At 35.5% G+C, this 12167-nt stretch overlaps 2 protein-coding genes across 2 annotated transcripts in view; both read left to right on the top strand.

Annotated features, from left to right (window-relative positions):
• pfdn1 (prefoldin subunit 1) overlaps positions 1–8158 on the top strand; it is a 45215-nt gene extending 37057 nt beyond the window's left edge. Inside the window, 1 exon segment of the mRNA NM_001013344.1 lies at positions 7712–8158. Coding sequence (NP_001013362.1) covers positions 7712–7795 — 84 coding nt within the window. The 3' untranslated portion in view covers positions 7796–8158.
• timd4 (T cell immunoglobulin and mucin domain containing 4) overlaps positions 1–12167 on the top strand; it is a 1098921-nt gene that overhangs the window by 329306 nt on the left and 757448 nt on the right. The window lies entirely within an intron of this gene.

The following is a 12167-nucleotide window of genomic DNA, read 5'->3' as shown; positions in this document are numbered from 1 at the left end:
CTATTTCTAAATTCAGTTCTAATTTACAGAAAACTTATAAATGAGCAATAATAACGAAGTGTGGTCAAAAAATATATAGTTATATCTAAATACACATCCTATTTTTATGCCCTATATGGTCCAAAATCCGACAGGTGGACAGGTTTTTATTAAAACAAATATAAATTTGCATATAATAAATAATACTGCTAATAATAATAACATCATAAAAATGCAAATTGTCATGAATAAACTGAAAAAAGCCCCCTGAGATGAGGCACTGAGGCAGTGGTTTTTATATTTATGTAGAAAACAATCATTTTGTAATATTTTATTCCTTTAATTCCTTGTCACATGTAAAGATATTTGTATTTTGCTGTGCATCCTGTGTGTAATATGCAATGTGTACGCGTTCAACTAACCACTCTGTGCTGGACGTCAATTGCAGTCTATCAAGTTTCTTACAATAGCAACATGCAAACAATGCACCTTAACACACCTCTTTTCTAGACCTAAACACCTATGAGTCCACAAAGCGGTGCAAATGGATTTACTATTTAAACAACAAAACACAAAATCGGAAAATTAGGGATGCGTTGGTCTGAAAATAGCAACAAATCAAACCAAACACGCCTTATTGCATCGGGTGTATGATAGGGCCCTAAGATATTATTATAATTTAATCATAAATTCATAACATTGTCTGTAACACATGGTAAGTGTTAGGTTATAAAGTCGTATCATCACATTTGACAACATAATAATAATAATAATAATAATAATAATAATAATAAACACCCTAATGGACATTACTAATCAGAAATAGTAAAATGTAAATGTAAAAGAATTTGTAAAATGTTGTGAAAAAATGATAATATGTTTTTGCACGTTAAGATAACTTATTTAACCAAATAACTGAATTTTTAGAATTTAATATCAAGCATTTTCACAATATGCCTTTCTTTTTACATTTATCAGTGAGATTTGAATTTAAATGGAGCTGTTTCATAAATAGGAGCTCGGTGGAAAAGACACTCATACATTCAGAAAGTGTGGATTCAAAAGGTTGATTGTTTGAGTCTCAGCTCTGCAGGGCTGTGTAGGAGGCAAACGGCGCTCAGTTAGGATCATTTCTGACACTTAACTGCTTTCTAACACGGATATAGTGGAATCCTCCACAGAATTTCCATTGTGCATCTGGAGCTTCTTTTGCATGTGATTCAGAGATCATACATGAAACAGGATTCCTCTTTAATCCTTATCACATTTTCTAAAGCTTTTGTAATTGTATAGATCTACTCCACCTAATATATTTAAATGAGATAATCAGGGAATAAACCACTGGAATTTACTTTTATCTTCTCCGGTACAGCTGGCTCTGAGATCATACTGCAGGATTTGCTGGACGGTCTTTTTAACACTTAGTCGACTCCAATTTCTTTTTTTTTTTATTGTGCATTATTGGTGTTTAGTGGTGATAAAGTTCTTTGTTCATGGGTGAATAGAAAATATACTTAAAGTTTGCTATACAAGCAAGTCGAGCTTCATCAGATTGATGGAGGGGTAATGCAATTTTGCAAACGGCCATTGTTTTCCCTCTTGTTTTCATTTTCTGACCTCTGAAATATTTTTATGAACTTTCCCTATGCCTTTCCAAGCGCTTCAGCCTATAAATAAGTGGCTTTTCTGTAGAAGTCCACCATAGCGAGGTATGGGCAAGCTGATATCAATTGTTGTCATATCTCTTATCATGCTTGCGCAGGGAATATATTCCTTTCATTCTGGCATTCAGGCTTGTCATAAACAGATGCCATGCTGTGCGAGCCCAGCCTCACCCTCTCATTAAAAACGAGAAAGAATTTTGGTAACCTGTATCACTGAATCTATAAGTACGCGTTTAAAAAACCTCAAAATACGTAGGCAGCATCGTAAACACGCCAGACGAGATTCCAAAAATAAATCGTCTTTTGAATGAACAATTGACTCTTGCTATTTATAGAAGAGCGTTTCGGATATTTATCTCAATCCACATCCTTGTTTTGTTTATTTTTTGACGCATTTGGTGTAGTTTGAATGGAAAAAATGCTTGTTAGGATGAAAGTGCAACCAAATACCTCTCTTTTCATGCAATTTTTAAACAAAACAATGGACTTTAAGCAGTAAGTAAGGTAAAGTGATTATAGTGTTTGTTTCTTTATTGTTAGTTTTGGTGTTTTCCCACTGAAATTGAAAGAGGCATTGAACAAATGGTTATTGTTTGCTGACACTCATGTTGTTTCAAACACATGAGACATTTATGCTTTAAATGCAAATTATATTTTTATTGAAACGTGTGAGATTTCCGTGCCTGTCATTAAAGGTCTTTCCACCAAATTTTGATGAATACATTTTACAGAAAGTTTGTTAAAGAAATTCCTTTAAATCACATAGTTTAATGGAAGTTTTGTGTAGAGATAGGATCACATTATCTGATTAACAGATGTTATTAAGAATTTTATTTACTGTTATTTTATTCATTTATTTTATACAAGCATTTATCACTCACCAAAGACACCTTTTAACTATGAAAAATGACAGAATGGAAGTCATTAATTCAATGGAGTAGTATGAGAGCTTGGGAGCTTATATGCGCATGTGAAAATTTCAAATGTCAGTTTGAGCTTTGGATGCCTTTGGGTTTATATTTGTGTTTTTGCAGATAGATCATTTACACATTTCTTATGTATTCTACAATGTAAAAAAAATTTTCTATAAAATGTACAGCATTATTGGCAATTTTGGTCTGTAAAATTTACTTGTGTACTGTAAATTAACAATTCCACTTGTACTGTTGTTTTACAACACAATTGTAATTATCAGTTAACAGTGCGCAATTTTTGCAGTTTTACTGTTGAAGTTAAGTGCAAATTAACAATTACGACTCTGCTTTAGCTTTTTTTTTTTTTGTAAATTTTACAGCAATTATTACAGTATCACATCCTTTGATTAATTATGCTTGCAATTTCAATTTAATTTCTCAAACAGCTATAGTACTCACACACTGTGCACTGAAACTTCTAGTTTATTAACTTTATACATTTTTTTGTTGTTGTTGATCATTTTTAACATGCCACTTTTGCCTAAGTGCTAAGTATCTAAAGGTTGGGACACACCAAGGTGACATTAAGCCATTGGGCAGAATCGGTCAGTCAGCCAAAATCCATCTGACTAGTAGGCTTGATGTGTTCATCAGATCCAGTTGGTCAGAGTCAGCATGTAGAATCACTGTTAGCTGAAGAGAGAACTCGTTATTCAATAATGAATCCGTGCGCTAGAACAAAAACTGGAGTGACGTATCTAAGTAAATAAGTCAAGAGAGAACACAAAGAAGCCGGCTGTAGTTTGGCTTTCTCAAATATTTGCTAATGATATGGATTGTTAGATGATCGGAGATGTTTGCACAAGTGAATCCCTCCATGGTCAGTGAAAATTACTGTGTTTATGGTACTAAACGGTGCTTTATTTTTTGTGTTGTCTGGGCTTTTCCTTTGTGTGATGAGAAAACAAACTACTGCCACCCACATCCTCTAAAGCAGTGGTTCCCAAACTTTTTTTTTTGCCTGAGACCCCCTTTTTCCCCGTAAAATATTGTAAGGCCCCCCTCCACATTTAATCATATATCCACTCATATAAGTTTGCAGTAATGACAAATAATGTTGTTTTCAAACAAACAGTATGTTAATTACTATATCTAGATTTGCACAAATAATAGCCTAATGTTTCCCAGAGTTGGGTTGCAGCTGATAGGGGCTAATATATATAATAATATATATATATTATAATTGTTATTGTTGTTATTATTAATATTATTACGATTATTATTAATTTACGAATTGATATTATTATCTAACATCTTTTCACCATTTGATTAATATGCGATTTTTATATATTTTAGTAAAGTAGGCCTACAAGTATACAAAATTAATAAAAACCTAATATGAAAGTTCAAAGAGGCTGCAAAAACATTTGCAATACTTCATATATATAGTGCTTTGTAATAAATATTTTAAATAGGATTTTACCTTTAAAAGTTTCTTTAGAACTAAGTGAACTGGATGAAGATCTTGACAGAATGGACACAGGCTGAAACAGATATATATATATATATATATATATATATATATATATATATATATATATATATATATATATATATATATATATATATATATATATATATATATATATATATATTCATATTTATTTATTTATTTGAGAAAATGACTGCAGATTTGCAGTTGAAATCAGACCTTTTCCAACAGACCTGGGCATTAATCGAAACCTACTTACTTGATCTTTGAGAAGCTGTCAGGGGCTTTGTCTTTGTTGTAGTTATTGCCTTTATATTGGAGTTTGTTTATTTATTTATCTACTTTTCTTTTTCCCCTTTTTTGAGCTATCACTATAATCTATCTATTATTATAATTTCTTTTATAAATTATTTTCTGTATATTGTTTCTTTTTTTGTGACTGTAAACAGTAATTGTTATTTGTATACTATGTTTATAAAAACTTTAATGAGAACACAGTTAAAAAAACATAAATCCTCAATGGTAGAATATCCTTAAAATCCAGGCCTCTAATTTCCAAAAAATGTCTTCTGAATTACAGAAGTAGTCTACTGAGTTATTTTTTCTTTTCCGTTTTTTGCATCAAATATGTTGTATGATGAAAACCAACGTCAATATTTAATTTCTCCATATTTTTACTGTCATTTTTATAAAAGAGGCAAAGTAAACATTCACAAAAAGAAATATATATTAACTGGTTCAGTTAGGCTTAAACCACAAACGAGTAAACTTTACTCTACATGGATAAGATAACTGTTTGTGTAGGCTGTTTGATTTGTTTGCACACTGCCTCGGTTATATTGTGTGATGGTAGGATTGTGTGGGTGCCCGTCAGTTTCTTGGGTCTAGCTTTATCCGACGCGCAGCCGTGACAGGGCTTCAGTTATGAGACCGTACAGCCTGATTCTTTCTATCCTGGCTTCTGTTACTTCATGTACAAGTTAATCAATAATGAATGCTGTTTAACTTTTTAATTCTTTTCTTCTTAGAAGATCTTGGTTAGCCTGGGCAAAATTGACATCTGATCATCCTCATGGGAGAATTAAACAGGGCTATTCAATATTCTGATTTGGCTAAATCCCCTCTGAGCCCCAGATAGTGGCATCACTGTTTTAGAACAGCAGCAAACTAAAAGAAATACTTTACATTACCGATGTGCAAAAGCATAGCGCAAAGAGGCATTTTCCAGCATCATGGCACAAATTAATTATTCAGCTAATCATGGGTCCACTTTTTCCACCCACCTAGCTGGATTATTCCGGCCCTGTTCACGTGCAGCTTTTTATTCCAGACAGAATTAGATGTTGCCCACTACAGTTTTTGTCAGTGCAAGTTGTTTAGTGTCGGCTTAGTGTGTCCCTGCCTTAAAGAGCCCCTATTATGGGTTTTTGAAAATGACCTTCCATGCAGTTTGTAACACAGCTCTAATTGAAGTGAAATATCCAGCTAGGTGTAAATCTAAATGTGCACAGTGTTTAAATTTGTCAATTCATCTATAAAAGAGTCAACTCATGGTAGTTCGAATGAATCGCCACACTAACGAATCTTTAGCCGTGTCAGCGTGACGTCGATACAGAATTCAAGCCCCGCCCATTTGTTGCACGAGCAGACTCGGAAAATTTTAAACTCTCTGCCCTGTCCACAAACACTGTAGAAAAAAAAACAGAAAGCCAAGCACTGTAGCACATCTCGGTTAAATCATGTCATGAAGACGCTTTGCTGTGAAGTGTGAGGGAAAGTTAGTGCTACTTTTTCTTCCCAAAGACGAGGCTGTAAAAAGTGGTTGAAATTATTTTTGCAAAAATACCTCAGCATTATAGCCCCAGCCTTGTGCTGTGTTCCCGTCATTTTTCTGATGAGTGCTTTAGCAATCTACATGCTTACAATGGGGGATTCATCGGCCATTTGTTAAAGGAAGGATCAGAAAAGACTATTGATGAATGGGACTTTGTCAGAGCCTGACAGGAACTTTACATTACACAGTTCATGTATCAGTTTCTTCCTCCATTTCATAAGTGTAAATAACTTAAGTGTGATTAAAATGGTTGCCCCCTTTTTTTTTTCGAGCTTGCAAATTATTTCTTGTCTAAAACCACACTGAAAGCGCGCCACGTGCCGCTTTGATCCTCTGCAGTTTTTCATTGCTATGGCCATCATCAGCTGTTCCTACACGTGTGGCACTCAAGTTTCCAAATAGTTCAGCTTTTGCTACTGTGTGGATTAATACTGATTGTGTGTCATGGTTAAGAAAAGAGCAATATGCTGGTGTTAAACTGCATTGCTTTAATACACTTCTGCATTGGGCTCACACATACAATCTGCACCCTGACTACTTCAACAATGTTGATAAGTCGGGGTGGGCATTTCTCGTGCTGAACGCAGTTGACCAATTACAACAGACTGGGACATCGGACCAATCAGTGCAGATAAGCATTGTGCTAAGGAGGGGTTTTGGAACAAATGAATCACTAAACGAATCATATGAGAGTTGTTGGGATAATTAGATAAAACTAAATGCATATTATGAGACAATAAAAGTGTTTTTTGACCTTGTATGCATGTCAGCCTGTTATTGAAGACCCCCCCCCCCAAACTAAAATAATACCTTTTTAATGCATAATATGGGCTATTTCAGGGCACTTTTGACTTTGGAAATGCAAGCCTTATCAAGGTTACATGTACAGAATCACCTGTACTGTACTATACTGAACTGTTTCGCATAGTGGAAAAGAGCCAAAACACTGCAAATAAACATGTCAATTTAAGGTTGAGGAATAAAAAAGTGTGAATGTTTAGTAAAATTGAGTTGCCATAAATTTGAGAATCTGGCTAAACTAGTGTAGTCATGTGTGACTTGGGGGGGCTGGAGGAAGGGTGAGGCTCTCAGACAGCAGTGAGCTAATGTGCAGTAATGCTTGGTTACAGATGTAAACACATGCATATACTTTAATCATTACAGAAATGTCGGCCCACAAGCCACATGCTACAGCCACACAGACTGCCATAACAACAAACTTTTGGTTCTTTTCTAATGACTCACTGACCATGAATTTAAAAACCCTTTCGCCGGTTCTCCTCAAGGTCAAGAATTTTAAGTCGATTATTAATGTGCTAAACAATGCACACTATTTGTGTTGATATATGTAGAAAAAATGGCTTATTTCTTAATTATTGTGAGTACTTAGATGCTGCCACATAGCCTGGGCAAAGGTTTTCTGTGAACTTGACTCACATTCACTCTTTTGCAACACATTACCGGAAATCTTCAGGTAGAGGCCTGTACTGTACGGTATCTCGGTCAATAACCAGGTGTCCTGTGATTACACATACTGCCAAACGTTGCGTAATGCAGTCACACTTTCACTTGAATGTAACAATTATGCTAAAATTCAAGTTGTTTTTAATGTATCTACAGACGGCGAGAAAACCTTTAACCTTATAGAGCAATCAAAGCGCTAAGCCTTTGAAAATGCTCCAAAAAAAGATCATCTCCTTATCTTATCTCAAAGTATTTTAACAGCTCTGTCATTCAGTTTGGGGAGTAAACGGGTGTGTTCACGAAGAAATCCTTCAGATGTTTCCGAACATGAAGCTACAGCTCTGTCTCTCTTTTTTTTCCACAGCAAAAGAAGACATACCTGGAGCGCAGCGTTAAAGATGCGGAGGACAACATCAGGGAGATGCTGATGTCTAGAAGGGCCCAGTAAAACTCTCTCTCACACACACACACACACACACACAAATAATGTATAATCTCCATCACCTTTGCACACCATGCCCTTAGTTTGAACATGCTTTTGCGTGTATTGGAGAACACTCGTGACAGTCGAACTTGCATTTGTCAGCTGAACACAGGAAGTTTATTTTAGGTTAATAGTTAAATCTGAATGTACTGTTGACCGCAATGTTAATACTAACTAGTGTGACCTCTGACACCTGAGGATCTACTTAAGTCTTAAGTTATTGATGTTTTCTTTTGCTGTTCATTTGTTTTTCCTATGGTTTCGTAATGAATCAACAGTTTTTTTAATGTAAGCAGATGGTAATAAAGGTGACTGTTTTGAGACGGCAAATTTGTTTTTGCGTGTGTCTGTGTCATGTAAAGCACACAGTAATTTAGATATGATCTGAATGATGTGGTGCTTATTTCTGAGGGATTACAGTGTTTGTGTTTGCGATTTTACATCACTGGTTTCCTGTCAGTCCCTCTGGACGTCCTCGTCTCGACTCTCTGTCTCTCTTCTGATGTTGGACTGGTGTCTTTTTGTATGAACTTGTGAAATGGACGCAGCATTGAAAGTGGAAAAACAGAAATTCCCCAGACTTCTGTTTAAGTCTTCTCCAGACAGCGCTTCCTGTGTGTTTCCTGCAGGTCCGTCTGTGTCTCAATTCTTCATGATGCAGATGTGCGTCTGCTTGATATCCTGCCTTCCTCATTAGGGAGCGGAGTTGCGTGAATAACGGGATGGGGGAGGGGTTTTTCTTATTATGAAGCTTTGTAATTGATGAGGTCATTGTTGTGCCATCCAATAAGTTTTGGGCTTACATGGTGATTTATATTGCATCATTCTGATTGGTCAATCGAGGCATTGCCTGTTAGATTTGTTAATGTACTTTTTTAATATAATATAATATAATATCATAACATTATACAATACAAGTGTTGTTTATAATTGTATTATTTATATGCTGTTATAGTATTTAATATTATTTAATCTTTAAATTTTGGTCATTTGAAAATATATTTTTGTAGGGCTTCATTTTACTTCCACTTTTTCAAAATTTTGTCCCAAAGCAATGTTTCTAACATTTCTATTTTTCCGGGTTATTATTAAAACCATAAAACTAAAATAATTTTTTTATATACTTAAAAGAGACATTAACTTGTGTATACATAAATTATAAATGTTAATTATAAATAATTAGCCTTAAAACTAATATAAAAATTTGACATTACCAAATTACTAAAACTTAGAATTAAAATTGAAATCAGTCTGAATCTAAAAAAAAACCTAACAATTTAGTAAAGAAAACAATTGCTACTCGACAATACAAAAACAATTATGTTACCAAAAATTATATGGGGGCGTCATGAAGGCGCAGTGGGTAGCATGATCGCCTCACAGCTAGAAGGTCGCTGATTTGAGTCTCGGCTGGGTCAGTTGGAATTTCTGTATGGGGTTTGCATGTTCTCCCAATTTTGGCGTGGGTTTCCTCCGGGTGCTCCGGTTTCCCCCACAGTCCAAAGACGTGCGCTATAGCTAAATTTAATAAGCTAAATTGACGGTAGTGTATGTGTGGGAATGGCAGTGTATGGGTGTTTTCCAGTGATGGGTTGCAGCTGGAAGGGCATCCGCTGCGTAAAACATGTGCTGGATAAGTTGGCGGTTCAATCCGCTGTGGCGACCCCAGATTAATAAAGGGACTAAGCCGAAAAGAAAATGAATGAATGAATGAATAAAAATGAAATGGCAATGTGCTTTTAATTTTTCTGATTTATATCTTACACAAACACTACCTGTCCACTACCTGCTGTAGCTTATTGCCACTCGATATTAGTTTTATGACAGCTCAGTAAAATGCTTAGTTCTGATTGGTCAATCACTCCAGTGTACATCAGACGTTAGTCTGGTTGTTTCAGGCAACCAATTTCCTGTGCTAGTTGTGCAAATATTCAGTCTCTGAAATCACGTCTCTTCATATTATCAGTCATATTATCTCATGTTATGTCATATTATGTCTGTTTATCCACAATTACATTATAATTAGTGAAGGCTTCTAGTTATTTTCTGTCTAAAAACAGCTTGTAATGCTGTATAATATTAGTTTGTTTGTTTGCTTTATTTATAGAGCACATTTAAAAAACAGATGTTGATCAAAGTACTTTACAAAACAATCAACATACACAATCTATACTGTGAAACTCAAAAAGTTAAGGTAACTCAAACCGTTTGTAGAAACCGACTGCAATAAATCATTTAAGTTCAAAAACTAATCCTAATGAGTACTGTGTACTTCATCCATTTGAGTAAACGAAGCAATTTGAGCATAGTAAAACCCTATAAATGAAGAGAACTCAAACCAACTGAGGACTGTAAAACCCAATAAGTTAAGGCAACTCAAACCATTTGACTTAAAAAACTAATCTATATGAGTACTGTGAACTTACTCCATTTAAGTTGAAGTAATGAGGTGTTTAATAAACTCATTACCTTCAACACTGAGTTCAAAAATCTTTTCAAATGAGTAGAATTAACTTTTGAGTCAGTAAATTTTGAGGTAACTAAACTCTTTTCAATTGAAAAAGTTGATTGTTGGGTTTTACAGTGTGTGTGTTTTGTGTGTGTGTGTGTGTGTGTGTGTGTGTGTGTGTGTGTGTGTGTGTGTGTGTGTGTGTGTGTGTGTGTGTGTGTGTGTGTGTGTGTGTGTGTGTGTGTGTGTATATATATATATATAAACAAAACTATGTCAAACTACTTAAAATTAATTAATTACTATAAAAAGCGAGACAGAAGGTGATTTTTTTTTAATGAGACTTAAAAGCATCAAGGAAAGAGCATGACCTGATATGTACAGGGAGACCGAATGCACAGACAAGGGGCTGTGACAGAAAAAGCCCTGTCTCCTTTTGATTTTAACCGTAATTTAGGAAACATCTAGCTAATGCCGTATGCCAGTGAAGAAGCTCACCAATGTAAGTAGGTGCCATTAGTAACATTTGATGTTCATATTGGAATATTAATATTTAATACTGCACTTTAAAATCATTTCTGATAATATTATTTTAAAATACTGTCTTAAATGCACTGGTTTGTAGGGAAAGTTGTTATTTTTTTATAGGAACAAATTAACTAAATGTGACATTTAATAACTTAAGTACACTTTACAAAATAAAGTGGATAGATTTTTTGGGGGAGAATCTGTGTAATAAGAGAGACGATTAACAGTTAATGCAAAAAATCCATTCACTGTATTTCAGGGTTTTGATTGCCCTGGATAATTTATTCATTAGACAAAGTTTATCTTCAACCCTAATTAAAGGCACCATAGCCAGCTATGTCTTCTGACTCACTAGAACCGTCAAGGCAATTTTATGAAGGTTGATGAAAGCTAAATTCATCAGTAAATTAGTCCTCCAGAAACATATATTTGCCAATGGCTGAAACAAAACCTTCTGCCTAATATTCTATTGGTCAACTGCGTGCTTCCAAAATAGCACTGACCTGTGGAGCCCTGGACTCTACGAGACCCCTGAAGGGTGTTCTGTGGTATCTGGCACCAAGATGTTACCAACAGATCCTCCATGACTTGTAGGCTGTGAGGTGGAGCCACCCACGGATCAAACTTGTTGCTGCAGCACGTCCCACAGATGCTCAGCAGGATTTGGATTTTGGAGGACAGAGCAAATCTGTGAACTCTTCAACATGTTCTTCAAACTGTTCCTGAACAATGTGTGGGGCATTATCTTGCCCAAAGGGTCCACTACCCTTTGTGAACTCTATTGTCTTGAAGTGGTTTTCGTTGTCTGCAACAGTAGGTTGCATATATGTGCACCTGAGGGTCAGGAGGGTTTCTCCAACAGAACATTACCCAGGATGTCTCACTCACTACCCCAGCTTTGGTGTCATCAATTAACCAGGTGAATGGTAAATACACACATGGCAAATACACACATAAAATAAAAAGAAACCAGGACTCAAGGGGCCAGCTTATCTTTGTCCAATTGCTCTGATGTCCAGTTACAACACTTGCATACACATTGAAGGCCAGGGGTCTCCATTCCTGCTCCACGAGTGTCAAAGTCAAACTAGCTACACTTGTTTAGTTCCTAGTTCCTAGTTCTAGTTGGCAAGTTCAGATGTGTTTAATTAGGGTTGAGACTAAGCAGGAGCAGGATTGGACATTCGGGCGCTTGATGACCTATTTCCACCGTTAAAAGCACCTACAATGGGCTGGACAGTTTGGATACCCAAGGCAATCAAGTTCATAGGCAATCTGATCAGTCTATGGATGTATAGCAGTGTATGATGGACTGAATGTTGTGACACCGCCCTCTCATAAGCATCATTACATTTTTGT

This window comes from Danio rerio, chromosome 21 (genome assembly GCF_052040795.2).
Source record: "Danio rerio strain M-AB ecotype USA chromosome 21, GRCz13ab, whole genome shotgun sequence".
Lineage (NCBI taxonomy): Eukaryota > Metazoa > Chordata > Actinopteri > Cypriniformes > Danionidae > Danio > Danio rerio.
This window is presented reverse-complemented; position numbering and strand designations above follow the sequence as displayed.